This window comes from Podarcis tiliguerta, assembly GCF_965153285.1.
Source record: "Podarcis tiliguerta genome assembly, chromosome: 10".
In the NCBI taxonomy this organism is placed as follows: Eukaryota; Metazoa; Chordata; class Lepidosauria; order Squamata; family Lacertidae; genus Podarcis; species Podarcis tiliguerta.
Window position 1 is genome coordinate 1,559,504 of NC_139543.1, and position 27,543 is coordinate 1,587,046.

Genomic DNA, 27,543 nt, shown 5'->3' on the forward strand with positions numbered 1-27,543 from the left:
GCCCGCCTGCAAACCTTATTGGTAAATTTGCTCTAAACCCTGGAAGCCGTTCTTAATTTTAAAATGCGGAGTTTGCTGTGATTCCTGGGAGATAAAGTAAACAGGTGCTGTCAGTGTGACATTTGAGTATAAAAAAGAAGTGCCACTGAAAACCCAGTATCAGACTCGGGTGAAACGTGCACGTCCCATGACTGAGCCACGTTAAATGCTGCTTTATTCCGAATCCCAGATGTACAGACTCCACATATTTCTGATTGAGAGCTAAGCACTGGTTAACCAACCTTGCTTGAAACTCCTCCATTTTTAGCAAAGTAGCAGGTTCCGAAATGTTGGCCTGGGAGGGGCTTGGGATGCTGGTGAAAGAGGCCGGAGCAGCCCCTGGAGGGTCAGGGAGGGAGCCAGGTTAGACTTGGGGGTCCTGTGTGGAAGCCGGCGGCCAAACGTGCTAGGTCTGTGCTGGGATTTAGGCTTCAATCCTATATTTACCTGGGAGAAAGTCCTGCTGAACTCTATAGGGCTTACTACTCATGAAAAAGGACGGCTTTCTTGCAGGCATCTCAGCTCCCCATATGACTTACCTGCCAGTTTGAGAAGCAACTCATCCAACAGTAATATCTTATAACAAGGTGTGTATGTATTTTGGATAACGGTCATGTGAACACAAAAACTCAACACTGTACATTAATATTACAGTGTACATTAACCAGGAATGTGAACACTGTCATATGGGAGCTGGACAAAATGAATAATTTGTTCTTAGGGTATTATAGCATCCTAAATGAAAACAACAACATTAATAGCCTATAGAAATTATTAATCAGAATAATAAATTCTTAGCTAGGATGGGGATAATGATACTTGGAAGTCAGGGTGAGAATTGTGCTGAAGAAAAAAGACCAGTGCAGGGAGAAGGGTCAGCACGAGTTCTATTCAGAGTAGGCTCATTTAAGTTAATGGGCACAACGGGTCGCTGTGTCTGGCTGTTAAGCAGGCTGGTGGTTCGAGCCCACCCAGGGATGGCTGTGGGCAGAATTCCTGCATTGCGCGGGGTTGGGCTAGATGACCCTCGAGGTCCCTCCAGCGCTACCATTCTGCGATGAGCAGGCTTCTTCCTTCAGCGGGTCCCCTCGGAGCGGAACTTAGTTGCAGACCACCCGCATTCATCTGTACCGGGGCAATACTGCATTTCAGGAAATGGTGAGGACTTTCAAGTTTTCTAACTGCCTCGATTCTGCAATGGCAATGGAACACCCCCTTGCTATCTCTCTCGTTCCGGACGGAGAGAGAGGCTGCAGCTGAAAGCGAAAAGGCGGCGTCCCTCTTTGCACGGCTGACGCTCCTCGGCGAAGCCCCGGCCCGGCTCCGAATCTGCCCCGCGGAGAGAGGCCGGAGCCGGGGGTCGCTGAGCGGCGGCGCCCAGGTGTCGAGGCCCCTTTCCGGCGCCGGGCGCTTCGCCTCCAGGGAGGCCGGGCGCCCCGCGGCTCCGGCTGGGGCTGGCCAGGCAGGGCTGCGCGGGAGAGAGGGGAGCCGAGAAAGGGGCGCGCGGGGCTCCGGCGGGCCGCCGTGTCTATACATATACATAAAGGATCCTTTTGCTGCAATGCGAATTTGTCTCGAGTCCTTCCGCAGGCGGCGGCGGCGGGAAGCCTGGAGGAGGCGCGCGGGGGGCGGCGCGGGGGGCGGCGGCTTGGCTGGCTCGCTTCCCCGCCCGGCCATTTCCATAACAACCAAGCGCAGCCCAACGTGCCGCCCAAACGCCGCGCCTGAGGCCAGCCGAGTCCGCGCTGCGCTGCGTCCCTCGGGCTGCAAAGTTCCTTCGGGGCTGCGAAAGAGCCGCCAAGCGAGGGAGGCGGGGGGGGGTGATATAGAGGCCGAGGCGAAGGCGGACCTGGGCGGGGGGAAGTTGGCCTGTCGCGGCTCGGCCCGCTTTCTGGTCGGGAGGGGAGGCTGCCGAAAAGGGGCCGGGAGGGAGAGCGGAGGAGGAGAAGCGGCGGCGGCGGCGGCAGCAGCAGCAGCAGCAGCGGCGGGAGGAGCAGGAGCAGGAAGTGGGCGCGCGAGGCAGCAGCAGCAGCGGCGGCGGCGAGCCGAGCCGAGGAGCCGCCGAAGAGAAAGCAAAAGCCGCCCGGGCTGCGCTCCCTCGGCCGCCGCGCCATGGCCCGCGAGAACGGCGAGGACGGCTCCTCGTGGAAGAAGCAAGCCGACGACATCAGCCAGATCTTCGAGTTCAAGGAGACCCTGGGCACGTAAGTGGCCGCGCCAGGCAGCGTCCGGGCTGGGCACCGGCGGGGCGGGCGAGGGGGCTCCGGCCCGGCCGCGGGAGTCGGACAGAGGCGCAACTCCCCGCCTTGGGGCCAGGAGAGCGCTCCCTTCTCCTCCCTCGGGGCAGAGTCCCTCCTCGCTCGCTCCCCGTCTATGTGGAGCGGGAATGCCAGGTTTGCCTGGGACCCCCCGTCCCCGTCCAGGAGCCCCGGGGCCCCTTCGGGCCGGGCCGGCGGGCAGAGCTCGCTCCCGCCCGCCCGGTGCCGGGGCTCAGCGCAGACAGAAGTCCGGGCTGAGCGCGGGAGAGGAAGGAGACGGGGTGCTGCTGGGCACGGGATGGGCATGCGGACAGGGCACATGTGCTGCGGCATTTGGGGGCCGTGCTGGCATGCGCGTGTTTCAGTTTTCAGAGGGCGCCGTGGACATAATTTGACACTTGGGCAGATCCCCTGTTTGCGTGTCCGTGCATCCTTGGAGGCTGCTGCATTATAGCCGTGCGAGAGGGAACTTGGGCTGGGCAGCTCTCCCTGGGGAACATAGTTCAGCCAGAGGGTATGAAGCAAAGCAGTGCAGTATTTTAATGTTCACATTTGCAAATGCCAGCATATGAGAAGGCAGGTGTGCTGGTGAAAGTGTGCGCGCATGTGTACTCTGCTATTGAGATTTTTAAGGTCTTATGAATCCTTGAAAAGGCGCTGTTCAAATATGCCGTGCTTTTTGCATTGCGTAGATCACAAGCTACTGTGAAACAGTGGCAATGATAACTGCCCTTTTCTTTTGGGGGCAAAATGCATGCTGTCATATAGGAATCAGGAGAGTCAGCTGTACATATTAATAGCAATGGAATTTAAAAGGACAGCGTAAATATGGTTTGACTTTTATGCTTTCTTCTAAAGCTGACTGCAGAGTCTATTCATAGAAAGAAGAGCAGAATAATCAGAGTGGATTGGCTGTGGGGTTTTCCCAGTGCATTGGTGTAGCTTAACTGTTGTTGCTAGAGTATGCCCTCCCCCCCCTCTTTATTTATAGTGCTTGGATACACAGATTAGCAAAACAGTTTTTTTAAAAAAATTTTTTTGTCTGAATCAACATACTCAAATAGTTTAAAGGAACAAGGTGTGATAGGAAAATAGTTTTCAGTTTAGCAGTTGTTTTTTAAATAAGATGTTCTAGGTGCAGATGGCTGTGTATTGTAGGAAAGGTCAATAGATGGACTGGATGTAGTTGTTGATTTTAGGTTTGTATACACATCTGGCTCTGCTGTAAGTGCAGCTGCATTTTTAATGCTATGCCTCTTTAGGATAGCTTAGGTGATAATTATTATGGCAGTATTAACTTGTACTACACTTGCTGCACCCTGCCCGTACAATAAAAACCTCACGCTAGCATTGTCATGACATTTATGTTTCGCTGTGTTTCATGGGGGAAGTTTGTTGAAAATGTTACTATCCTGATTTTCTGAACATGAGTGCAGCAACCGGACATTTAACATGGAGGTGGTTTATGCAGGTTGGTATTGATCAGGCATTCATAATAGGTAGCAAAACATATATTCCACTTTATGTGTGTGCTGCTCTGTGGATATTAGCACTATTTTTTGTCCCTGGGTGTTTGCTAATAACTTGTACTATCAAGACTTTGTATAATAGAAACAAGCCTTTTCTTGTCATGTAATAATTAATATTAGCTAAACTGTGTTGGAGAGCATAGAGTCATCATAAGAGACTCATTTAAGAAGCAGTATAGTGATTATAAAATTTTACCTCTATGCCTATTTAGAAATGCACTCTGCACGAGTTTGGATGCTTCAGATGGTCTAAAAGGTATTTGACTTTGGGGACAATTCCAGCGCTGCCACTGACTAGAATGCCTATCAGTAAATACTGCATAGTGGCGTCATCTTGCCCTGAAGGTGATGCATTGATTCAAATGGTTTCCTGTAGCTTGTGCCAAAGAAAATAATTACGTTTACTACTAGATCACTTGTGCCATTAACCTTTAATTGGTTAGTGTTGTAATTTATGATCTATGACCACAAAGCTATATTTAACTATATAGTTGTCAACTTGGAGGTTTTGTGGTTTTCTTATAAAACACCTGGACTTAATTTTATGCATGAAAGTTAGGACCAGGAAAAGTTTGGTTAAGAATACAACAGGGTTGCCAACATTTTCGGCAATTTCTATTTTAAGCCATTTCATTATGCCCTGGGTTGGGTGCACTCGTAAAAAAACCAAATTCTGCTCAACACAATCTAACTGCTGTATCAAGGAAAACTGGATTCTGTGACTTGTATAACTTACACAATTTAAACTTAATTTATTTTGCATGGAATAATGTATTCTGCAATTCCTCCTATTTTGCCTGATGCATTCTGACTTGGTTTGCCACAGGAAGGAATAAGGAGGTCTTCAGGGAACTGGAATCCTTCCCTGCCATTGGAAGACTTATTTGTCCATCCATCTGGCTTATGAGATTTCACCACACTTTTCCTACATGCTTTCAAATATATGCTCACTACTATGAGGGTTAGAGACTGGTTTTTAAAATGAGAACTGTGACTCTCAGGTTAGATGCTGCACCTAACAAACCCTGTACCTTGGCTGTGCTCCTTGGAATTGTGACACATACACAGGACACCACATTACAATTAAGGCTGCAATCCTAAACTCTTACCTAGAAGTTGTTGTTGTTTAGTTGTTTAGTCGTGTCCGACTCTTCATGACCCCATGGACCAGAGCACGCCAGGCACTCCTGTCTTCCACTGCCTCCCGCAGTTTGGTTAAACTCATATTAGTATCTTCGAGAACACTGTCCAACCATCTCTCCCTCTGTTCTCCCCTTCTCCTTGTACCCTCAATCTTTCCCAACATCAGGGTCTTTTCCAGGGAGTCTTCTCTTCTCATGAGGTGGCCAAAGTATTGGAGCCTCAGCTTCAGGATCTGTCCTTCCACTGAGCGCTCAGGGCTGATTTCCTTCAGAATGGATAGGTTTGATCTTCTTGCAGTCCATGGGACTCTCAAGAATCTCCTCCAGCTCCATAATTCAAAAGCATCAATTCTTCGGCGATCAGCCTTCTTTATGGTCCAGCTCTCACTTCCATACATCACCACTGGGAAAACCATAGCTTTTACTATATGGACCTTTGTTGGCAAGCTGATGTCTCTGCTTTTAAGATGCTGTCTAGGTTTGTCATTGCTTTTCTCCCAAGAAGCAGGCGTCTTTTAATTTCGTGACTGCTGTCACCATCTGCAGTGATCATGGAGCCCAAGAAAGTAAAATCTCTCACTGCCTCCATTTCTTCCCCTTCTATTTGCCAGGAGGTGATGGGCCCAGTGGACATGATCTTCGTTTTTTTGATGTTGAGCTTCAAACCATATTTTGCGCTCTCCTCTTTCACCCTCATTAAAAGGTTCTTTAATTCCTCCTCACTTTCTGCCATCAAGGTTGTGTCATCTGCATATCTGCGGTTGTTGATATTTCTTCCGGCAATCTTAATTCCGGCTTGGAATTCATCCAGCCCAGCCCTGCACAGCATAATTCATAGCTTCTCTGAGTTATTCAAGCCCCTTCACCACGGCAAGGCAGTGATCCATGAAGGGGCTTACCTAGAAGTAAGCCCCATTTAATTCTGTGGGATTTACTTCTGAGTAGACATGGCTGGGATTGCACTGTAAGATAGCAATCCCATGCATATTCAGCCCGGATGTGCTTCTGAATAAATATGCATAGCTCTAAAAGCCTGGCTTAGCATTATGGTTCAAACCAGAGGTTGTGGTTTGTTTCATGCCAGACAAACCATGATGATAAGTCAAGGTTTGTTCTTGGCTTGTTAGTAACAGTTTGTTTGAACAAAGCAAACCATGATCCCTTGGTTGGATTTAATACTAACCTAGGATTTTGGCTAATTTCCTTTGCATGCGAGCAGAGAGCAGCCAAACTGCCCAGACAGGTAGGTGCATGGTAATGATAGCATACCATGGCATGAGAAGCGAGCCATTGTCTACCTTTCCCATCTTCATTAATTTTCCAAAATGCTTATGGAATGGGTCAAGTCTGTGTTCTTTTGTTCATGTAGTCCTGAGTCATAAGCAGTGTAAAGCTGGATTGATTTACAGTCAGTGGAATGGTGACTTCATTCTTATGCAGTCATATAAGCTACATGGAAAATATTGAATTCCTTGGAGCCGCGGCAGAGGAAGCCACTCGGGCATCTAGGGTGGCACGCCATAGGGATGGGGCGAGCCTCCCATACGCAGAGCCTCCGGAGTCTGCCTGCCTCCTCCCACTCAGCCGCCCTAGAGCTGGGGGGGGGGGGAGGCAGTGGGCAGACAGTTTGGGCAGCGCAGAGCCACCCAATTCACCGTGTCTCCCAGGAGAGACATTGCAGGCCCCGTAGTGAGTGCCGCCTGGCATTTTGTCACACCCACAGTGGTGACACCTGGGGCGCCCCTTCCTCCACCCCTGCCTTGGAGACCTGAACACTTAACGTTCTGCTTCCAATTCTCCTGGCTCATATAGAGGAGATAGATAGGCTTTTAAGTGAAAAATAACATGTGTAAGGCCTAGGAGAATGGTTTGATTGAATGCTTTTCAACTGATGGTACTTGTAAAACCTGACATACTTTGAAGTACCACTGGCTGAAAAGCACTGGTCATGGGAGCTGCTGTAGACATTGTGAGGAAAATGAGCCATGAATGAGTGAGTGAGGCTGAAATTTCATTGGCTTTTGCTGTTCTAAAAGGGCCCTTAGGCTACCAAGACATGCATTTGTGCACAGTGTGCAGCTTGGGCCTGAATGAGAGTATTTGTGCGCCAGACGCAGCAAAGGTTCCCTGATGTTTCTCCCCACACAACCACTTGAAGCTGGATCTTTTACATCAGGGATGAGGAACCTGTTGTTAAAATACAGCTATAATAATCCCTGACCATGGGCCATGCTGGCTGGAGTCAAACAACATCTGGAGGGCTACAAGTCTTTCAGTTCTGATGTCTATTTTTGCTTAGAAAAGTAAGTGCTATTTAATTCAGAGGTTTAGTCCCAAGTAAATATGCAGAGGATTGCAGCCTTGTTGCATACACTTACTTAGGAGTAAGTTCTAGTGATCTTTCAGTCTAATCTTATGCAGAGCTGCACAGGCCTAAGCCCACTGATGTAAAAATTCACAAAACAAGTTCCACTACCAAAAAACCTCTATTTGTCATATATTCTGTCACCGTAGCCTATACCAGTACTGATATCTGACTGCTTATAGCTTCTGATAGGAGAATGCCAAACTGAAATAATTATATATTCTAATCTTGTTTCTGCTGCACCTTTTAAAAGGCTTTGAGCATGTATGTTTTATAGTAGCTACTTTTATAGAATTTACGAATAGCTAAAAGCTTTGTCCATTGTTCCTTAGTCTTGTCTATGAGGCAACTAGAAATTAATGCAAATTATTTTGGATAACTCTGGTAATTTTGTTAGTTCAACTACCATGACATAATTTTATACCGTATTTTTTGCTCTATAAGACTCACTTTTTCCCTCCTAAAAAGTAAGGGGAAATGTGTGCGCGTCTTATGGAGCGAATGCAGGCTGCGCAGCTATCCCAGAAGCCAGAACAGCAAGAGGGATTGCTGCTTTCGCTGCGCAGTGATCCCTCTTGTTGTTCTGGCTTCTGAGATTCAGAATATTTTTTTTCTTGTTTTCCTCCTCCAAAAACTAGGTGCGTCTTGTGGTCTGGTGCGTCTTATAGAGCGAAAAATACGGTAATTTAATTTTGCCCCAATACTGAAACTGAACCATATTCTGCACTGACATGTGTTAGTGAGTGTTGATCATATGACTCATAGGTTTTTGTTTGTTGAAGCATGCATTCTAACATTAGCTTCTTATGCTACCAGTTCATCATTGTAGTGCACGACTGGGACCATGGGAGGAAGGGTTGAAATAATATTTCTTCTGGTTCCTAGGATGGGGCAAAACTAGGCTTTATTACACCCGGGTCCAAGACCCAGTTTGCCCCCCAACACATTCGCATGCACACACACACAGGCTGGGAGCCTCAATGACACCCCTCTGGGGGTTTTACCTGGGGCAAAAGCCCTGACTATCCCCCCCCCCCGGTAGCTACGGCTCTGCCTAGGATCTAATAGCACCGTTTTTTAAACTAGTCTTGTGGAAAGCTGGGCTAATATTTACATTTCTAGGCTTTCACATGAGATTTTTAGGAGTCTGGTTGATGAGGTGTCTGCAGTTGTCCCAACACTGATGGCAAGTTTATGACAGGACAGTGCTTTTTCATGCGTGTCCCATGGCAACCCTTATGCCCCATTCAGGAAAGGGTGCCCCCTTTAGACCATGACACTTGTTCCTCTGTTTCTGACCACCATCAATTCCTAGCAGTGTTTCCCCCCTGGGTAAACTCAAGGGAACGCAGGGCTGGCCTCTTTCCCCACCAAATGTTAAAAGTGTGGCATTCACTATAACAACTTCATGGTGAGTACCAGAACTTTTTGGCTGAGGAGGGGAAAGCACCGGAGGAGCGCTGCAAATAGTGTGTGCGCATGCGCACGGGTGCTCCTCCGACCCGGAAGAGCGCGTGTGCGCACACACTCTGGCCCATCCTCCGATGGACAGAGAGTCAACCGGCCCATCCTCCGATTAAGGTTGCCGACCTCTGAGTTAGACAAACTGTTGCATCCTCTTGAAAATCTTCAAGGCCTTCTTCAATTTCAAACGGACACAAACATGTTTTGGCAGTGGTTTTTATCTTTTATTTTGTACTAAGCTTACATATTGTAAGGGAGCTTAAGCAAGATGCTCACCAGATAGACATTGAAAAGTAGAGTCTATACATTTCTCTCTCTCTCTCTGTTCTTGCATTCCGTTGTATCTATTATCTTCTCATAATTAAAAATGTAATCCCTATTTTATAACTTACATAGAATATATTTATTTTAAACATTTCAAGGCCATGCTCACTTAATTAACAATCATAAACTGCAATAGCACAGCTCAATAAAACCCTCTCATTTAAAACAACTGTCTAAAACAATTCACAGGCCAGCAGCACATCATAATAAGCTAGAGCTTTAAAAAATGATTGACATGATAACCAAAGAAAATTAAAGGAATTACAGGCCCCTGCAGAGTATATGCTTTCTCAGTTAGGATGTATGAACATCATGGTAGTATATTTTAAAACAGATTTTGATTACAGTTATATTACTCAGAAACAGAGCAAAGATATATGTTTGCTAATTATTATTACTGTTGTAATGTTGTTAATTGTTGCTTTTACTGTATCGTTGATGCACAAATCAGTCTGCAAAGCGATAAACATGACAGATGCAGCTCTGGAGATTCTTTTCAAGTCTAACTTGCTTCATTAAGCTGTTGCGAATAATAACTTTTCAGTTCATACTTGTTTTCATACTCTTGAAAATGAGTGTAAAATTAGGTCCTATTAAGTAGGTCCTCTTAAGTGTTGACTATGACTCTTGGATATGTGAACACCATTACTGGTGGTAAGTTGAGAACCATATTATCTAAGTTTGTAACAACCAGGCAAGCCCAAATGAAACAATTATGATCTTTTGCTTTTACATCATTTTCAAGGACAGTGGTAGCAGTGTAAACATGCCCCAGATCCACAGCTCTGTGGTGTGTTCTGTGTCATACAAATAAATGCCCAAAGCCAGTGATTTTTTCTAGGAAAAATGGTGTAGGTACTGCAGACTGTTGAGTACCGCAAGAAAAAAAGCACTGATCCCAAGGTTTGGGACATCAACTGTGCAAATGATGGTGCCTCTTTTCAAAAGGAGAGTCCAGGGAGCATGTCAGTTGCTGGGTCAAGGTCACAGCTGATGCCTAGCCTTGTATCATAGTGTCTGCTGTGGCTTATAATCTTGTAACCTGTAGCCTGCTGTATGCTGGAACACTATATTGATTTTTGGAATAAACCATTTAAACCTAATAACTGTGACAATAGCTCAAGCCCTGAGTCTGAAAGTGGGAGCTGGAACAATATGTGCTTTTTGCCATGTTCGAAAGGATGGTTTTATTCTTATGCATTTCTGTGCAAATTTAATCAGTCAGTTGAATGATAATTGACAATGCAATCATTCATGTGCTTACTCAGAAGTAATTTCTACTGTGTTCAGTGGGGCTTTCTCTGGAAAAGTGTGCATAGATTTGCAGTCTGAGACTCGTACAAGTTTTGTTCTCGTTCCCTTCTCACACACCACTCGCCCTTGTGGGACAGGGAGCACTTCAGTGTGGCCCTGTCCTGCCATGCAGGGGCATACATGATTATTCAGGCAGGGCGGATCACGTGGCTCTTTTCAACAGACTTCTCACTCCCCTCTCTGGTCAGGGAGTTCCAAGATTGCTACCATAGAAACACAATACTTTCATTTGGCCAGTAATGTAAAGGGAAGATGTAACAGCTGAATAGAGATTCTGACTAGCTTGTTCTCACTATCATTTCTGTCCATTCTCATAGGAGTGGAAAAACCTTGATTATATTAGGAAATATGTGTGCATTTGAAAACCAAGGAAAATGTCATTGTATTTGAAGTGGAAAATTTATTTAGAATGCAGTGATGTGCTGGTAAAAGGTAAAGGTGCCCCTGCCCGTACGGGCCAGTCTTGACAGACTCTAGGGTTGTGCGCCCATCTCACTCAAGAGGCCGGGGGCCAGCGGGGGAGTTAAATGTTTCTGAAGGTGCAGTGGCTTGGATCTAAAAGCTACTTTCAGCTGTGTTGTGGGCCATTTGTCCTTTTCCACTTCTCTATGTGCAGCCCCCCCCCCAAGAGCTGCTTTGGAGGATCCCTTCACCCCCCTGCCCCCCGGAGCCAGTGTTGGCGGGGGAAGCAGAGATGGGAAAGGTATCCCTCCTCTGCTGCAAGAGGGGCACCTGCCTTTGGATCCAAACCTTTATATTCCCAGCGAAGTTATGAACTACAAAATGTGTTCTTCCCTTCTACTTTAGACAAAATAGTTTTTGAGTAGAAAAGTAAAAGAACTCTAAGTAGCCTCTATCTCTGAGAGGCTTAAAGCAGTTTTCACACATCCTTAACATCCTCTTTACTGTTTGTGGCTTTCCTGATCAACTGACTTGAACATATGCCAACATCTACTTCTGCGTTTGCTTGGTGCTGCTGTTGTGGTTTCTTTTTAATTATAGCCCAGGGAAAGTGATGCTCCTTTGATGGATTTAGTGAGGTGGTGAATATGATATGAAGCACTCTTGTTCATGTATTTACATCTGTGAGCTTTTCTCCAGGGTAGGGAAGAACCAGACACTTGCCTTTTTGTTTCACAGGTGTGGTGCCAGCCAGGTAGGGTGGTTGCTGGCCTAATAGTAGTTTCTAGTAATTAGCACCTTTCTGAAGAGCAGAGCCATTGGCCTGGACACCTGCTATGGTTGCCCAGGGCAACCCCAAGATTCTCTTGGGGAGCTGGCAGTTCAACCCACATTTACCCCTGCAATTGATTTGGCTCAGTGCCTCCAGCACCTGCAATGAAAGGACTGCGGCAGAAGTGAAGAAAAAACACACAATTAAAGTACATCTACTATCATTACTCTAGGGACAGCGGGTGGCGCTGTGGGTTAAAGCCTCAGTGCCTAGGGCTTGCCGATCGAAAGGTCGGCGGTTCGAATCCCCGCGGCGGGGTGCGCTCCCGCTGTTCGGTCCCAGCGCCTGCCAACCTAGCAGTTCGAAAGCACCCCGGGTGCAAGTAGATAAATAGGGACCGCTTACTAGCGGGAAGGTAAACGGCGTTTCCGTGTGCGGCTCTGGCTCGCCAGAGCAGCGATGTCACGCTGGCCACGTGACCCGGAAGTGTCTTCGGACAGCGCTGGCCCCCGGCCTCTTGAGTGAGATGGGCGCACAACCCTAGAGTCTGGCAAGACTGGCCCGTACGGGCAGGGGTACCTTTACCTTTACCTTACTATCATTACTATGAAGAAGGCAAAACTCTGCATAGCAAAGACCGGTTGCAAATGCAGGTCACTGCTGCATCAAGGACATTGACACATGAATCAGGGTGATGGCAATGGGCAAGCTCTACTAGCAGACTAGAGGAGAAAGGTTCCCTCTCAGGTCCACCCCAAAGCCAGTTGCTTCAGCCTGATGGTTCCAGGGATCTGCCTCTCCTCCTGCCATGCAACGTGGCTGAATGGCAACCAAAACAGCCAATCGGCCAACCCCAGAAAACAAGAGGGGAAGACTCCAGATGCGCCTTAGGCTGCTCCCCCAACCAATGGGTTCAAAGGAGGATCTCAGTAAGTGGGAAACCGGGGGATTTTGCTACATTGTACCTTACTTGAGACTTCACTATATCAGATGGCTGCAGTGCATTTTGCAGCTTCACCCTCCTGTGGTAATAATTGTTCCATTGCTGAGACAATCATTCTTGGTAGGACTCCTGGGGTTCTTTGCTTTGTCTTGTGAATAATGTCTTCATTATGCATACAAACCAGAAAGCAAAGCAAGTTAAGATATCAAGCTTTTATGTAAACAGACCAAATTATGTTAAGATGAAGTAAATACAGTAACAGAGGAGAGAGAAGGGCTGCATGAATTTTCCATTACATGATCAGTTCATTCTTGCTATTAAAATGCCACGTCTGAAGGTTTCTTTTTCTATTGTTGCTCAGTATAGCCAATAAGACAAAGAAGAAAAGCCACTGAAATATCTCAAATTTGTTCATAAATAATTCAACATTTCAGTAGTTGAGACAAAATCAACACCATCACTCAAAGCTTTACAAAACTAGTCCAAAGTATGAGGTGAACCAAAATGTTAATGTTCTTTCCATAAAATACTTTCAAATCCATGTGGGTTTGCTCTATTTCCCACCACCATCAGAGTCCAGCTGGCTAGGACATGATGCAGGGCCTTCTCATTTGTGGCACCTGGAGTATGGCATTCCCTACCATGGGAGGCCTTATTTCTTCCCTTCTCCCCCTTTAAAGGATTTTCAAAGAATTGTGAAGACTTTTTTGATTCATCATTATTTATTCTAATTTTGTTCTCTTCCTGCTGGAAGAGCAACACTAAAACGAATGAGTAGGAAGCTTACAAGCAATGTCGCCCTCTAGACAAAGGCAGGTGGTGGATGGTATGGCAGTGACCCATTTGCTGCAAAGGGGCAGGCTCCAGTGCTGGAGAGGCACCAAAGGGAGCCCTGGTCGCAGTAAATTCTACCCTCTCAGTCTGGTACATCAGCTGCAGGAATGGCAGGACATCGCTTTGGTCACTCATGCTCTGGCCATCTCCATGCTTTGACTATTGCAATGCACTTCATGTGGGGCTGCCTCTGAAGATGGTCTGGAAATGCCAACTAGTGGAAAATGCAGCAGCCAGGATGCCAGCCGGGGTCAGATGCTACTTTTGTGCCAGGTGCAACTGCTACTGCACCTGTGTATGTTCCAGTTTGTAATCTAAGATCTGCATCTGAGGTCCTACTTGTGTGCCTGCCAGTGAAATTGGTTAGGTTGGTGAGCACATGAAAGAGGACCTCCTTGGTGGTGGTCCTGCAATTGTGGAACTCTCTGTTCATTCAGTTCTGGCATTCAAGAAGCCCTTTAAAATCTTATTTTTGCTATTGCCTTAGAATAATTTTGGTTAGGTTCAGTTTCTATCTGTGTACTGTTTTATGAGGTCTTGGTGCTAAGACGTGAGTATTCTAAAACTCAAATAAGGAAACTGACTTGTTGATGTTATGTATTTATGTACACTCCACCTTTTCCCCTGACAGGGATTCAAGGTGGCTTACTGATAAAAATAAAAACAGCTAAAAATGTAGGGGGGAAATCATTAAAACCAATGAAACACTGATAGAATTAAAACTATATGCATATACTAATAATAAAAACAGCACAATGTCAATCCCCTCATTATAAGCAGTCGGTTGGCAGGAATGAGAAGTGGGTGGCATAAAAGCTCAGCAACATGGATTTGGTGCAACTAAGGTTTGGGTGTGGAACTGGACCAAATGTGTAAAGCCCTACACTTACACTTAGTATTTACATAATGCTTTAAAAGTTCGAGGCACTTTGCATGAAAAGTTTGTAACCTACACAGCAGCCCTGTAAGTTAGGCCAGGGGCGGAGCTTCATGCTCTGGCACCAGGGGCGGAGAGCAGGCGGGGGCGGGGCTGGCGCACGTTCTGGGGGCGTGACATGCTGCCTGCAGGGGCGGAGTGCGCATTCTGGGGGTGGGCGGCAGCCGCGACGGAACCCCACTGGGATTGTGCTGCGGGGGCTGGGTGCTCCCCCGCCCCCCTCTTCCTCCGCCAGTGAGTTAGGCCCTTATCCCTTGATTGCAGGTGGGGAGGAAAGCTAAGACTGAGCGAGAAGAGTGCCCAAGGTCACGCAGTGAGTTTGTGGCAGCAGCAGGAGTTGAACCAAGGACTTCCTCATTGAGAGCTTTGTCTGGTCCTCTTCAAGCACCCTCACTTCCCATTCCTTTCATGAGTTTGAGGTAATATCTGAAGAAGGCTGCTTCTCTTAGCCACCATGGTATACCAGGGAGCTCTCAGATATAGAGAGGTTCACACAGATGGCTGAACTTGCTATTCACATCTATTTATTTATTTTAAGAATTTTCATACCACTTAATAATGCCATTTCTGAGCAGAGTATAATAGGGATACAGGAAGACTACCAAAGAGCTATAGCACAACATCAGTTAAACTAAGACATTAAATAAGTAAAACATGTGCTGGGATTTTTAACCTACAGTCTAACTGCAGCATTTTGCACCAGCTGAAGCTTCTGGACCATGTGCAATGGGAGCCCCACAAATTGCAGTAGTAGACTTGAGGTTACCACAGCCTGAATCACCATGGCCAGGCTGCCCCTGTCCAAGAATAGGCATTGTTGGTGTACCAGCCATAGCTGTTCAAAGGCACTCCTAGTCACTGAGGCTATTTGAGCCTGTAGTGACAAAGATGGATCTAGGAGCACCCCCAAACTTTTCACCCGTTCCTTCAGAGGGAGTACAACCCCATCCAGAACAAGCAACTGGCCAGTCTTCCAGACATGGGAACCAACTACCACCAGTGCCTCTATCTTCCCAAGGTTCAAGCACAGTTTATTGGCCCTCATCCAGTCTACCACTGTGCCCAGGCAATATTCCAATCTTGCACAGCTTCTCCTGACCCACATGTTATGGAGAAACAGAGCCGTGTGTCATCAGCATGACACTTTGCTCCAAATCTCATCATGACAGCTCCCAGAGATTTAATTAAAAAAAAAAAATATTTAAGTTTTCCAGTTTAACAATCCAGTAAAGGCCACATTAAAGACATTTCAAATTATAAAATAATCAACAGTCCAAATATTAAGCCAAATCGTAAAACTTTGTTTGACTTCCCATGCTCTGAGGTCGGAGGATTGCCATCATCTCTCATTTGGACTGCTTTCTTAATTAGTCCAGGTGGTTCCCATAAATCAATCTGATGTTAATCCTTCGTTCGTTTTCACAGCCTCTGAGCCTCTGAGTTTGTCCAGCAAGTGAGTTATATCAAAACAGTATATTTCTGTGTGGGTGTTTATTTTCTTCTGTGTCTTTCACTTTCACTTCTTCCTGCCAGGAGTTATCCAATACAACATGTCCCAAATGGAGGAAATCTGGCTTTCTGCCTCTTCGTTTCATCTCATACCAGAACAGATAGAATCATAGAATCATAGAATCATAGAATCATAGAGTTGGAAGAGACCACAAGGGTCATCGAGTCCAACCCCCTGCCAAGCAGGAAACACCATCAGAGCACTCCTGACATATGGTTGTCAAGCCTCTGCTTAAAGACCTCCAAAGAAGGAGACTCCACCACACTCCTTGGCAGCAAATTCCACTGTCGAACAGCTCTTACTGTCAGGAAGTTCTTCCTAATGTTTAGGTGGAATCTTCTTTCTTGTAGTTTGTATCCATTGCTCCGTGTCCGCTTCTCTGGAGCAGCAGAAAACAACCTTTCTCCCTCCTCTATGTGACATCCTTTTATATATTTGAACATGGCTATCATATCACCCCTTAACCTCCTCTTCTCCAGGCTAAACATGCCCAGCTCCCTTAGCCGTTCCTCATAAGGCATCGTTTCCAGGCCTTGGACCATTTTGGTTGCCCTCCTCTGGACACGTTCCAGTTTGTCAGTGTCCTTCTTGAACTGTGGTGCCCAGAACTGGACACAGTACTCCAGGTGAGGTCTGACCAGAGCAGAATACAGTGGCACTATTACTTCCCTTGATCTAGATGCTATACTCCTATTGATGCAGCCCAGAATTGCATTGGCTTTTTTAGCTGCCGCGTCACACTGTTGGCTCATGTTAAGTTTGTGGTCAACCAAGACTCCTAGATCCTTTTCACATGTACTGCTCTCAAGCCAGGTGTCACCCATCTTGTATTTGTGCCTCTCATTTTTTTTTGCCCAAGTGCAATACTTTACATTTCTCCCTGTTAAAATTCATCTTGTTTGTTTTGGCCCAGTTCTCTAATCTGTCAAGGTCGTTTTGAAGTGTGATCCTGTCTTCTGGGGTGTTAGCCACCCCTCCCAGTTTGGTGTCATCTGCAAATTTGATCAGGATGCCCTTGAGTCCATCATCCAAGTCGTTGATAAAGATGTTGAATAAGACCGGGCCCAAGACAGAACCCTGTGGCACCCCACTAGTCACTAGATAAGCCTGAACTTTGGCTGGAAGCCTTAATTCCCATCTTCCAATCTTAACAGTCCATCAGAATTAATTGCAAATTCGTAAATCTTTCCCACACAGTTAATAATTAGGTCAAAATTATGTCAATATTACAGTACAGCACAGTCTCGCTTGCGTATATAATCAATCGGTATTCAGACTTTCCAGGCGGATTTGCCAAGTAAAGTAGCAAACATGCAGTATATAAAAAAGAAACAAAGGAGGCTCCCCCCCTTCCGTTCCGACATACCAGTTCCATAGTCTCTCTTCCACTCGAATCCTTTAGCTCCTCAATGGCTGAATCAGTTCGCAGACTAGTTTATCTCCCCTTACTCAGAACATGTCTGTTAATTAAGTCCGAATTACCATCTTCAAAAACAGGAGTTTGTTCGCTCATGGCTGCGACTTTGGAGAGTTGCCAAAGAGACGCACAGTGTTTTCCACCCAGCGCCCCCTGGCCCTTCATTCCTACCAGCCCGGGGGGGGGGGGGGTTGGGAGGATGATTACTCCCATCTCATCCTCAAAATATCCCATGTGAATGTAATCAACAGCCTCCGCCACGTCAAGCTAAACCGGAAGTGCTCGATATAGATTTTAGACAGCATTCAAGACAAGTTCATGTGCTGCAACACACCATAATGCAAGGACCATGTGACTGAAACACAATTTCCCAGGACTATTCTCTGGATACAACCTGCTGGTAGTAATGAAGCCACTGCAAAGCAGTGCCCCTGCTACCCATCCTGAAGAGCTGGTCCAGAAGGGTTCCATGCTCAATCATATTAAAAGATGTGATTGTAGGACTTTTTCTTTTTCCTTATTATGTCATCAAAGCATCAAATCTCTGCAAGTTATTATTCTCATCCTATACTGTGTGCTGTAAGGAGGAGATTGCTTTTTAATGGAGTTGTGTAAAGATACGCCAAGGCTCTTCAAGATGAAAAAATACCATGACGTGCAACTGTAATTTTGAAGTGCTGGCCATTAATTTTAATTAACTAGCCCCCGTATTTATGTCATCATAAACTGTACTGAACAGCAATTCTCTTGCTGAAAGCTATACAAAGGCTCCATCATATAAACACAAATGATAGGAACTTGGAAGAGAGCAGGAATAGTAGATAGACTATTTAGAAGGACAAAGTTGATCTTGCATACCATCACCATGTATCTAATGCTCTCTATTCAATGACCCAGAGTATAACACAAAGTTTTATGCACTTCACATAATCCCATTTGCTGCTATCGTGGCTATCGGCACAATCCCATATATATTTTTGCTCAGTTCTGTGTTCAGTTGAGCTTACTCTCTTGTAGATAAGTTTAAGATTGCCATCTTAATGAATTTTGAGTACTATTCTCCCCCCCCCCCCATTCAGTTCATTCTGTGGAATCAGTGGAGCTCTTTGCTGGATTTCTACATGTCGTTAACATAAAATCAGAAATACTTCTGAGTTTCACCAGCTGTAATATAGACTAGCACTGGAATAGCCAGCATGATGCTGTTCAGATGTTGTGAACTGCAGCTGCTCACCAGCATAGCCAATGGTCAGGGATGATGGGAGTTATAGTCCACAACATCTGGAGAGCACCACATTGCCTACCTAACTTGGCAGTTCCTTTTGTCAGTGAAGCTGACCATGTCTGTGTTCATCATAAAATAGCTGGAGGTTATAAATCTTCCAGTTTCAAGCTTGCATCCGCATGGCTTTCCTGCTTGTTTTTGCTTCTTCCAAGGATTGCCTCTCTGAAGGATCTGCCTGCAGTACTGCTTTCCTATATTCTGTCAAAATGACAGAATTCTGCTAACGCTTTGTGAGAGAAGTCTGGATGAAGAGGGAGGAAGGTCAAAGCAATTCCAGTGCAATTCCACTAGTGTGCACTTCATTTGCTACACATATATTATGCTTGAACATTTCTTCTTTATACTGTCACCTCCTGTGCTTTTATAACACTAACAAGTTCACTTAGTAATCAAGTGTGACACTAAGTTTTATTTCCAAAATAAAGTTTGCTTATATCTAAAGCAGAATTCCCATAAAAATAAAATGTGAAAGACAGTCATCTTCTCCTTTGGTATTTCTATGGTCTGATCTACAAATGCACATTGTTTCCTTGATGTCTGTAGCATTAAATGATAAGTAGCATGTATGACTTGCTCATTACAGATATAATACCACATATATAATAATTATTTAAAAGGGAGTCATCCCAAATAATATGGCTCAGTTCAGATGTCATGAACCTAAGTCTCTAAAATGTAGTTTGAAGGTTTTGGAATGTTCCATATGTACTCCCTCCCCATTTATCCTCTCCTTTTGTGTACAGCTTTCCTCTTTCTCTGTTTAGTTAATTTATCTATCTGTGTACCATTTTTATAGACTATTTAATGTGTAAATAAACAATGTATCATAAAGACACTGCAGTCTCCACTGTGCCTCATTCCCAAAAGGAAACATGGACCCTTGGCTGAGCCCTGGAACTCCTGGCATCTCTGCACCACTTGGAGATTGGGGTGGCAGGCAGCGGTATTTTCAGTATCGACAGAATTAGTTCAAACTTTCAGCTGCCAGGCATCAGGTGTGGAGAAAACAACCAATGAACTTGCATGTTTTTAGGGAGCCAATTGTTCATATTTTGGGATCTTACAGATGGTTGACAAACATCTGCTTTAATTATTGCAATTCCCAGTTTGGGTGCAAAGGCAGGACATTTATTGAGCCCTTGGGCCCCCACATACATAGCTGAGAACAAAGAATTGCATGGCAACTGTTAAATCTGACACATCTCTATCATTGTGTCTTAAGCAATTACTCAACTCATTCTCTCATTTGACAAGGGAACCGTGACAAAATCAAAAACTAATTTGCAGAGCAGATAATATAAATACTCTATTTCATTTCCACTGAGTGTCACTTTAATAAAAACCTGACACTTTTAATCACTGGCAATCACAGTTGAATCATTTGCTTTCAGTAATATTGCTCATATAGGTCTTATAACAGAGAATAATGCTCTCATTACTAACCCTTTTGTCATTTATCTGTCCCTAGCCAAACGATAATGCAGTTTGATCCTGAATGAAAGTTGGGTGATTTATTTCTTCAATACCCATGGTTTCCATTTCACCCCCTGATGTATTGGTTTTCGGCCTTTTCTATAAAATATTTTCCTCCCTTTATATTCCGCAAAGTTCTGGGGAATGTTCTAGGCAGCACATATCCTGCATGAATGACTCAGTGTGCCCTAGAACACACCCAGAACCCTCCCCTATAGTTGTATGGGAAGATAATAATAGTTGGCATTTGTGTAGCACTTTAGAGTGTTTCACAGACATTATCCTGTAATGGTGAAAAGACCTATAAGGCCTATAAAGACCTATAAGACCTATAATCCTATAAGGCAGGTGAATGTTATTTTCCCTGTATGACAGATGGGGGTGGGTGCTGAGGTTGAGAGACAGAGAAAGACTAGGTTGCCTAAGGCCTTCTAGTTACCACTTCACAATAGAGGTGACAAAGGTCTGTATAGTTAAAGCTCTGGTTTTCCCAGTAGTGATGTATGGAAGTGAGAGCTGGACCATAAAGAAGGCTGATCACCGAAGAATTGATGCTTTTGAATTATGGTGCTGGAGGAGACTCTTGAGAGTCCCATGGACTGCAAGAAGATTAAACATCTCCACTCTGAAGGAAATTAACCCTGAGTGCTCACTGGAATGTGACACGAGATGGCGTCCCGTTTTTCACCAATGGGATTTCCCTGTATGAAGTTTACAGTGTGTTTAACTGAATCACTTATTTGATGGGTCTAGATCCAGCCCAGATATCGTAGCTAATTCTCAACACAACCTTACTTAGGAGGCATACAAGATAGCAGATGGGTAAGCTGAGCTTGTGGGCAAGCTTGCCCATCATTACAGAGTTTCTGACTGAGGAGACCATGAAAGGCTTTGGGGGAACCCCAAGTTTCCCTGGGACACAACTGGATTTTTTTTGCTCCGGTGTGTTATTTATCGTTTTCTAGGTGAGCATGAACCTTTCGTCCATGAAACCTAATAACTAATTTTGGAAGATCGACTATGCCAGCCTGTTGTAACAAATAAAGACAGAGCATCAAGCAAAACCTTAAAGGCTATCAAATGTATTGCTGTTTGAGCTTTCAAAGGGAGAGCCTATTCCAATATGGTGTAAGGTTACCAGATTTTCCCCCAAGAATTCGGGGACACTTTTTTGGGGGAGGAATTAAGAAGTAGTATCTTCTCTTTTGTGGTCTCCTCTGTCCTTCATCTGGGCCCTGGCCTGCTCTCTTGGAGCGCTAGCCACCATGGAGTAGGCTTGGGTCGGACCTGGGCTCGGCCACGTGTCCTTGCCCTCCCGGTGCTCTCCTACCTCTCCTACCTCTCCTCCTCAGTGGCAGCAGCAGCAGCAGCGACGCGGCAAGGTCGGGGCTCCCCTCTTTTTTCTCCTTCCTCTTTCTCCCTCTTCCTTCTCCTTCTCCCCTCCTTCTCCCTGCATCGGCTCTGGGGTTTTCCTGGCCCTGGAGCGCCACTGGGCAGTTGGCTGGGTGGCCAGGCGCTCTCTCTCCCGGCTCGATTTGGGTCGCAGGGGGAGGGTGTCAGCAGTTCCCCCAGTTGATGCACCGGGCGTCCCCAATTCCCCCTCGGCAGTGGCGGCGGCAGCAGCAGTCTCAGCAGCCCGGAGCCAGCCTGGTAGCACAGTTGGCTCTGGCTGGCTTCAGGAGCTGTTCGCTGCTGTGGCGCCCGCCATTTTGCCTCACCGGAAGTCCCCAGATGATGTGTTTTGTGCCGTTGAACCAATCACAGAATATTCATTCCCTACTAATAAATCTACAACACTTAAAATATAAATCCGGGGACATTAAATGAAATCCGGGGACATTCCAGGGATGGACTTTGTCCAGGGACAGATTTGTAAATGCGTCCCCAGGAAACAGGGACATCTGGTAACCATAAATATAGGTACATGGGCCTCCACTCCACTCCACAGGAAGAATGAACTTGCCTGCAAAAAATTCATGCCGCGATGCATTAATTAGTCTTTAAAAGTACCCCAGTACTCTTTCCAAGAAAATGTAAAGAGCTGCACAGAATTAGACCAATAGTACAGTCTCACAATGGCGTGTCATACAGCAGATGCTTCTGAAGCTTCCCACGTGGGACACAGCATCACTCCTTTTCTTCAAAGTGCTGATTGGGGAATTTTTTTTGAGAGAGGTATGGTGAAGTTGATATATTTAATTAGATAAAAATAATTGTTGATATTTATTAATGATTGGAAACTCCTTGGGTATTTTTGCATGAAAAAGAGCCAATGTTTTGAATTATTTTTATATATAGCTGACAGATGAATAATTGGAAGCCCTACCTCCTTTTCTCTCCTCCCCCTTTTCTTTCTTCTTCCTTTGTTTTTGTTTTTATTTAGATTCATTTTTTCATATTTTTGTATTAAAGGAAATATACTTTGTAGTTGATCTTTGCATTTCTTTTAAGCTTTATTTTTTTTATTTTTTAGAAGGAAAACAAAAAGAAACAACCCCAGCAGTGCTTGATTTATAACATAGAACACAACTATTTTGTTGTGAATGGGCCTCCTTGAAGTGCTATATTGAAATACTATGCCTTTTGTTAAGTGGCTCAGAACTGTGTTAAGTTTGAACAGTTTCACAGGTTGAGGTTTATGCTGTTTACTGGAAAGTGGTTGGAATCTAGCAGTTGTGACACTTTGCTCCAAAATTGGGGGCGATGAAGGCCCAAGGAAACATTAGGGGAAGCAAAGTGGATCAAGCGGCAGTGTTTCAATCCCTTTTGGCTACTGGAAGTAGTTTTGTAACGTGAAAGAGAAAAACTCATCCTGTGAAAAGGTCTTCAGTTTTTCAAGCTGTCGGTCATTTTGACTAGTGCTGGCAAAGAACTTTTAGGGTGAGGAAAAAAGCAGTGTGAATTCAGTGAGGTAAGTATTGTGTGCTGCTAGGAAATAATTCTGCCATGGCAACCAGTTTGCTTCAGGTCAGATCAGCTGCAAATGTGTAGGTGTTAGTTGTCTTTACTTGTTCTTTTCTGTAACAGACTCCAGAATCCACACCCCATATGCTTTTGGCTGCAGCAGTGTTTAAAATACTCCTATCAACAAGTAACCTATCAAACAACTTTTCATCTCCCTCAGATACTTTATCTGTTCTCTACTAGTCTCGACAGGTATCCAACCGCTCCTCCTATCATCCAGCATTAAAAACAGCTCTCAAGACATACGTTTTGGCAGCTCACGTGTTTGTGTTACTCAGTTATCAGTGCAAGCGCAAAGTATTATTTAATGTATGCTCCAAAGCTTCTGTTTTATTTCAGTAGGGAATTTTTAATTCTTGCTTTACCACTTTGGTTTTATTACATTTATATCCCATATTTCTTCTAGGGGGCTCAATGTGGAATACCCATTTCATCTTCACTACAACCCTGAGCGGTTGGTGAGACTGAGTTGCTCACCCAGCAAAGTGAGCTTCATTGTTGAGTTGAGATTTGAACTCAGGTCTCCCAAGCTGAGTTGCATTTTAAACTCAGGCCCAACACCCTAAGCACCACTGACTTACTCGTTGGGTAGGGACTCTACATTTCCTTGGATTCCCCCTCCCCCTGCAAAACCCCCAAACTTCCTCAGAATTGGGAACCTCACGGTTGAGGCAAAGCTGCTCTGTGAGAGATCTGACCACAGGCCCAAGTCTTTGTTTCCCCCAATGTTTTTCTTGCCATAGGGTAGAGCAGGAACACAGCCCCTCTTCTTCCCTGTTTCTATAATGTAGCATATTACAGAATGACTTAAAGGTGCCGTGTATGTGACTGTTCCTTCTCAGGAAACAGCTGAGGGTTGGGAGACTGCATGAATTCAGCTGAAAACCCTTCTTGGGTATGTGGCACGGGTATACGTCTGGCGAAGCAGAGGAGTCCACCAAAGGAAGAGGAGTGCTTGTGTAAGAAAGTGAACCAGCCCCTTGTTTAGTTGCCCATAGACTTGTGGCGATGCCTAGTGCCCAGCCATTGTTTCTGGGGCGCAGTGAGGCTCAGCTGTCTTGCCTCTACAGAGGCAAAGGAAGTGTTGTTGTTGTTGTTGTTGTTGTTGTTGCAACCTGTGCCTGGTGGGGCTTTTGCTTTTTCACCAAGGAGCAGCAGCGGGTGCAGGGCATGTGTGCCTGTGTGTTTGTAGCCACCCCTCCCACGCAGCCCATGACTGTGATGCTGCACAGCCTGCAGGCGCAAGAGGCAATCAATCACAAGTCTACTGAAGAGTTTCTCTGATGGCTACTGGTGTTAAATGTACACCTGTCAATGGTGACTGCATTTGTGAACTCCTGGATCTGTGACTGAGCTCCAGGTTCCATTTTCCTCAGATGTAAGTAGTTAGCTCAGTTTGCTTTCCTCTATCTTTGTTTACCTACTTAATTTATCTCATAGCAGAAGTGCTCTGGGAAGCCAGTGTGGTGTAGTCATTAGCATGTCAGACCAGGACCTGGGGGATCAGGGTTCAAATCCCCATTCAGTCATGAAGCTTACTGGGTGACCTTGGGCCGGTCGCAGCCTCTCTAGCTACCTCTTTACCTAATGTAGTGTTGGAAGGGGCACCAAGGGTCATCTAGTCCAGCCCCCTGTAATGCCTAATCCCTTTCCTGATACAGCTCAGGCACATGCATCCTCTCCTGGCTGAAAAACCAGCCAAGAGGCTCATGTTTGTACTTAAACAGAGGTAGCTGCCAGCAGGCCTGACCGTTCTCTGCCTCTGAGTCAGGCCCACTGCTAAGATATGGGGATTTAACCCTGTTATTCTGATGCACCTTCTCTTGAAAGAATATTAATGCAGCTGACCATATAGGCAAGTGTAGGGGGCAGAATCTGTGTTACAATGCGCTAGGAATTTTCAGCAGCTTTATGTTTATTAAGGTATGTTTAGAAAGTGGTAAGATAAAGAGAGATAGAGAATGAGAGTTGCTTTTAAAAGAAAGAAAAGGCACAAAATGACTGGTTAGTGCTTACTTAACGCAAGTCCTAAAGGAACTGTTTCAGTGTATGTAGCAGAGTATTCTCTCAGGCAATGCCTTGGCCCCATTGCGGGAAGAGGAAAAATGCAAGTATTTCAGGCTAGTAAAGATGGAGACAACCTGTTTCTCAAATTCTGCTATTTTTATGTTGTTTGCAAGGAAGGTTTGGGCAGAGATTAGCAGGATTCAGCCAGTCAGGGGGAGGTAAATCCTGTGACCCATCACTTACACAGGGGAACCCAGTGTGTTGTGAGATGAGATAATAGGTGTTAATTTTAGTACCCTTTTCAGGGTTTCTTCCAAGAAAGAAGAAATACCTGCATATTTGGAAGAGAAAAACACACATACACCGTGGCTATGTGTCAGCCACTATGTGTCAGTGGATTATGACTGAGGAGGTTGTCTTTGAGCAGAAAAGGCGCATTCTGAAGAACGACAGGGAGTTTCAGTTTCATTTGCACTAGTTATTATTATGACTAGTAGGTTAACCAGAGTGTGTTTGTCATCTAAGTTCTCTCTTTCTCTGGTTCTTAGGTAGTCAAACACGTGTTTCCTTCATGCTCGGCAGCCTAATGCCTCTGTATAATTCTTATCTTCCCGTATTGCAAAAGACACATGGATTTGAGATATTGGAAACTGGGTTGAAGCTGAATGCAGATAATCTGTCTTGCTGCATGAAACATGAGGACTGCAGTTCTGTGAGGACTGCTATAAGATAAAATAATGATATGTGTGTAAGATTTTCAAGTCCCTTGGAGAACAAATACTTTGAAAAGTTGCACTGAAGCTCTATTGGAAGCAAAAATAGCAGGTGACATCTTCAGTCCAATATTCTGTCTGGAAGATCTGCATTTTAACTCCCACAACATAGACCTACCTCAAGAAGGGGTTCCACAGTTGAAAAAATGGTTTTCTTGGGAAGCAAATGTCTACCTTCTCATTTTTTTTGCATGACTGTGTCTCTGAAGGGGAGAGAGGAATGATTAACCTCCAGTCCTTGCCAGTTGTTGCCAGTCAAGAGGAACAGTTTCATCTCTTGTTACTTGTCATAGCCAGCTGATTGCGCATGATTTAGAAATGCCCATAATTAGTGCAGCATGTAAAAATCTAATATCAGGGGCCTTAATGATTCAATAATTTAATTTAAATTTTAGAAATTCTACCCTGCCTTGCTTTCAAGGAACTCAAGGTGGCTGGGCAGGGGAACACCAAAGGGGGTGGCCCTTTGGGGGTGAGACAAGGGCGAGGCCAGCCCCCCCCCCGCCCCGTGGTAATGTTATTAAGTAATTATTTAAATGCTTTTAGGTGTTTTAAATAGTTTTTAATCAGTGGTGTTTTGAATTTTGGCTTTTTTTCTCTTTCTCTTTCTTTTTCTTTTCTTGGGGGTGGGATGGACGTTTAGTTGGGGCTAGGGATTGGTTTAATTTTAGTATGATTGTAAATTATTATTATTGGGGTTTTTTTTGTTTCTACTTTTTTTTGGTTTGTTGGATGGTTTGTGTTCTGTTCTAAAGGGGAGAGGGTCAGGGCTGCCTGGGAGTGGGCCCCAGCCAACAGAATGACTAGGGCAGGTTCCCTTGGCGGGCGGGGGGGGGGGAGATGCACTGGGACATCTGATCTCAGTGATCACGGGTAGGAGGAGGAGTAATGCTAAGAGCAGACCATTTCATTACCGAGGAGGCAGGTTTAGTCGTTATTTGAGGACTATCCCTACCTCTGGGCTGGTCTTGACCAGACGGATATTGGAATCAGCAAGAGATACCCACATGACCTGAAGGTGCTGCTGTGCAATGCCAGGTCAAGGATTCATAAGACTACTGCCATCCATGACTTGATCATGGATGGAGGACTTGACCTGGCATGTGTGACAGAGACTTGGTTGGATGAAGCAGATGGGCCTGTCCTTGCCACTGCTTGTCCACCAGGTTTCTCTCACGCACAGCAACCCAGGCCGTGTGGGCGGGGAGGGGGGGTTGCAGTGATTTTTAGGAAGTCATTAGTTTGCACCAGGTGTCCTATTGGGAAGACCCAGTTTTCCGAGTGCATGTTTTGGAAGTTGGGAAATAGGGGCAGTACAGGATTCCTTTTGGTGTACTGACCTCCCTGCTGCACCTGCCTGAGCTGCTTCAGGTTGTGGCGGATGTTCTCCTGGAGACACCTAGTTTGGTTGTCCTAGGGGATTATAACATCCATGCCAACACAACCTTACAAGGGGCTGCTCAGGACTTCGCGGAAAGCATGGCCTCCATGGGGCTGTCCCTGAATAAGTTTGGCCCAACTCATAGCCGCGGACATGCCTTAGACCTGGTGTTCACCTCTATGGATGCTGCTAATCTGACACTAAGTAAAAACGAAACTAAAGAAGTGCCGTGGTCAGATCACTTCCTGGTGCAACTGGACTTCTCTGCGACCCTTCCCCTCTGCAGGGAGGTGGGACCAATTTGGATGGTCCGCCCCCGCCACTTAATGGATCCAAATGGTTTCCAGAGGGGATGTTGTATCCCATGTTGATGGCCTTTCAGCTGATTCCCTGGTGGCCCGCTGGAATGC

The 27,543-nt window shown here is 45.5% G+C and overlaps 1 protein-coding gene across 1 annotated transcript in view; it reads left to right on the top strand.

Annotated features, from left to right (window-relative positions):
* Positions 1-1,659: 1,659 nt before the first annotated feature.
* Positions 1,660-27,543, top strand: part of CAMK1D (calcium/calmodulin dependent protein kinase ID) — a 200,416-nt gene continuing 174,532 nt past the window's right edge. Inside the window, exon 1 of the mRNA XM_083399980.1 lies at positions 1,660-2,243. Within this exon, the coding sequence (XP_083256106.1) occupies positions 2,152-2,243 (92 nt within the window). The 5' untranslated portion in view covers positions 1,660-2,151. The remainder of the gene's footprint in view (positions 2,244-27,543) is intronic.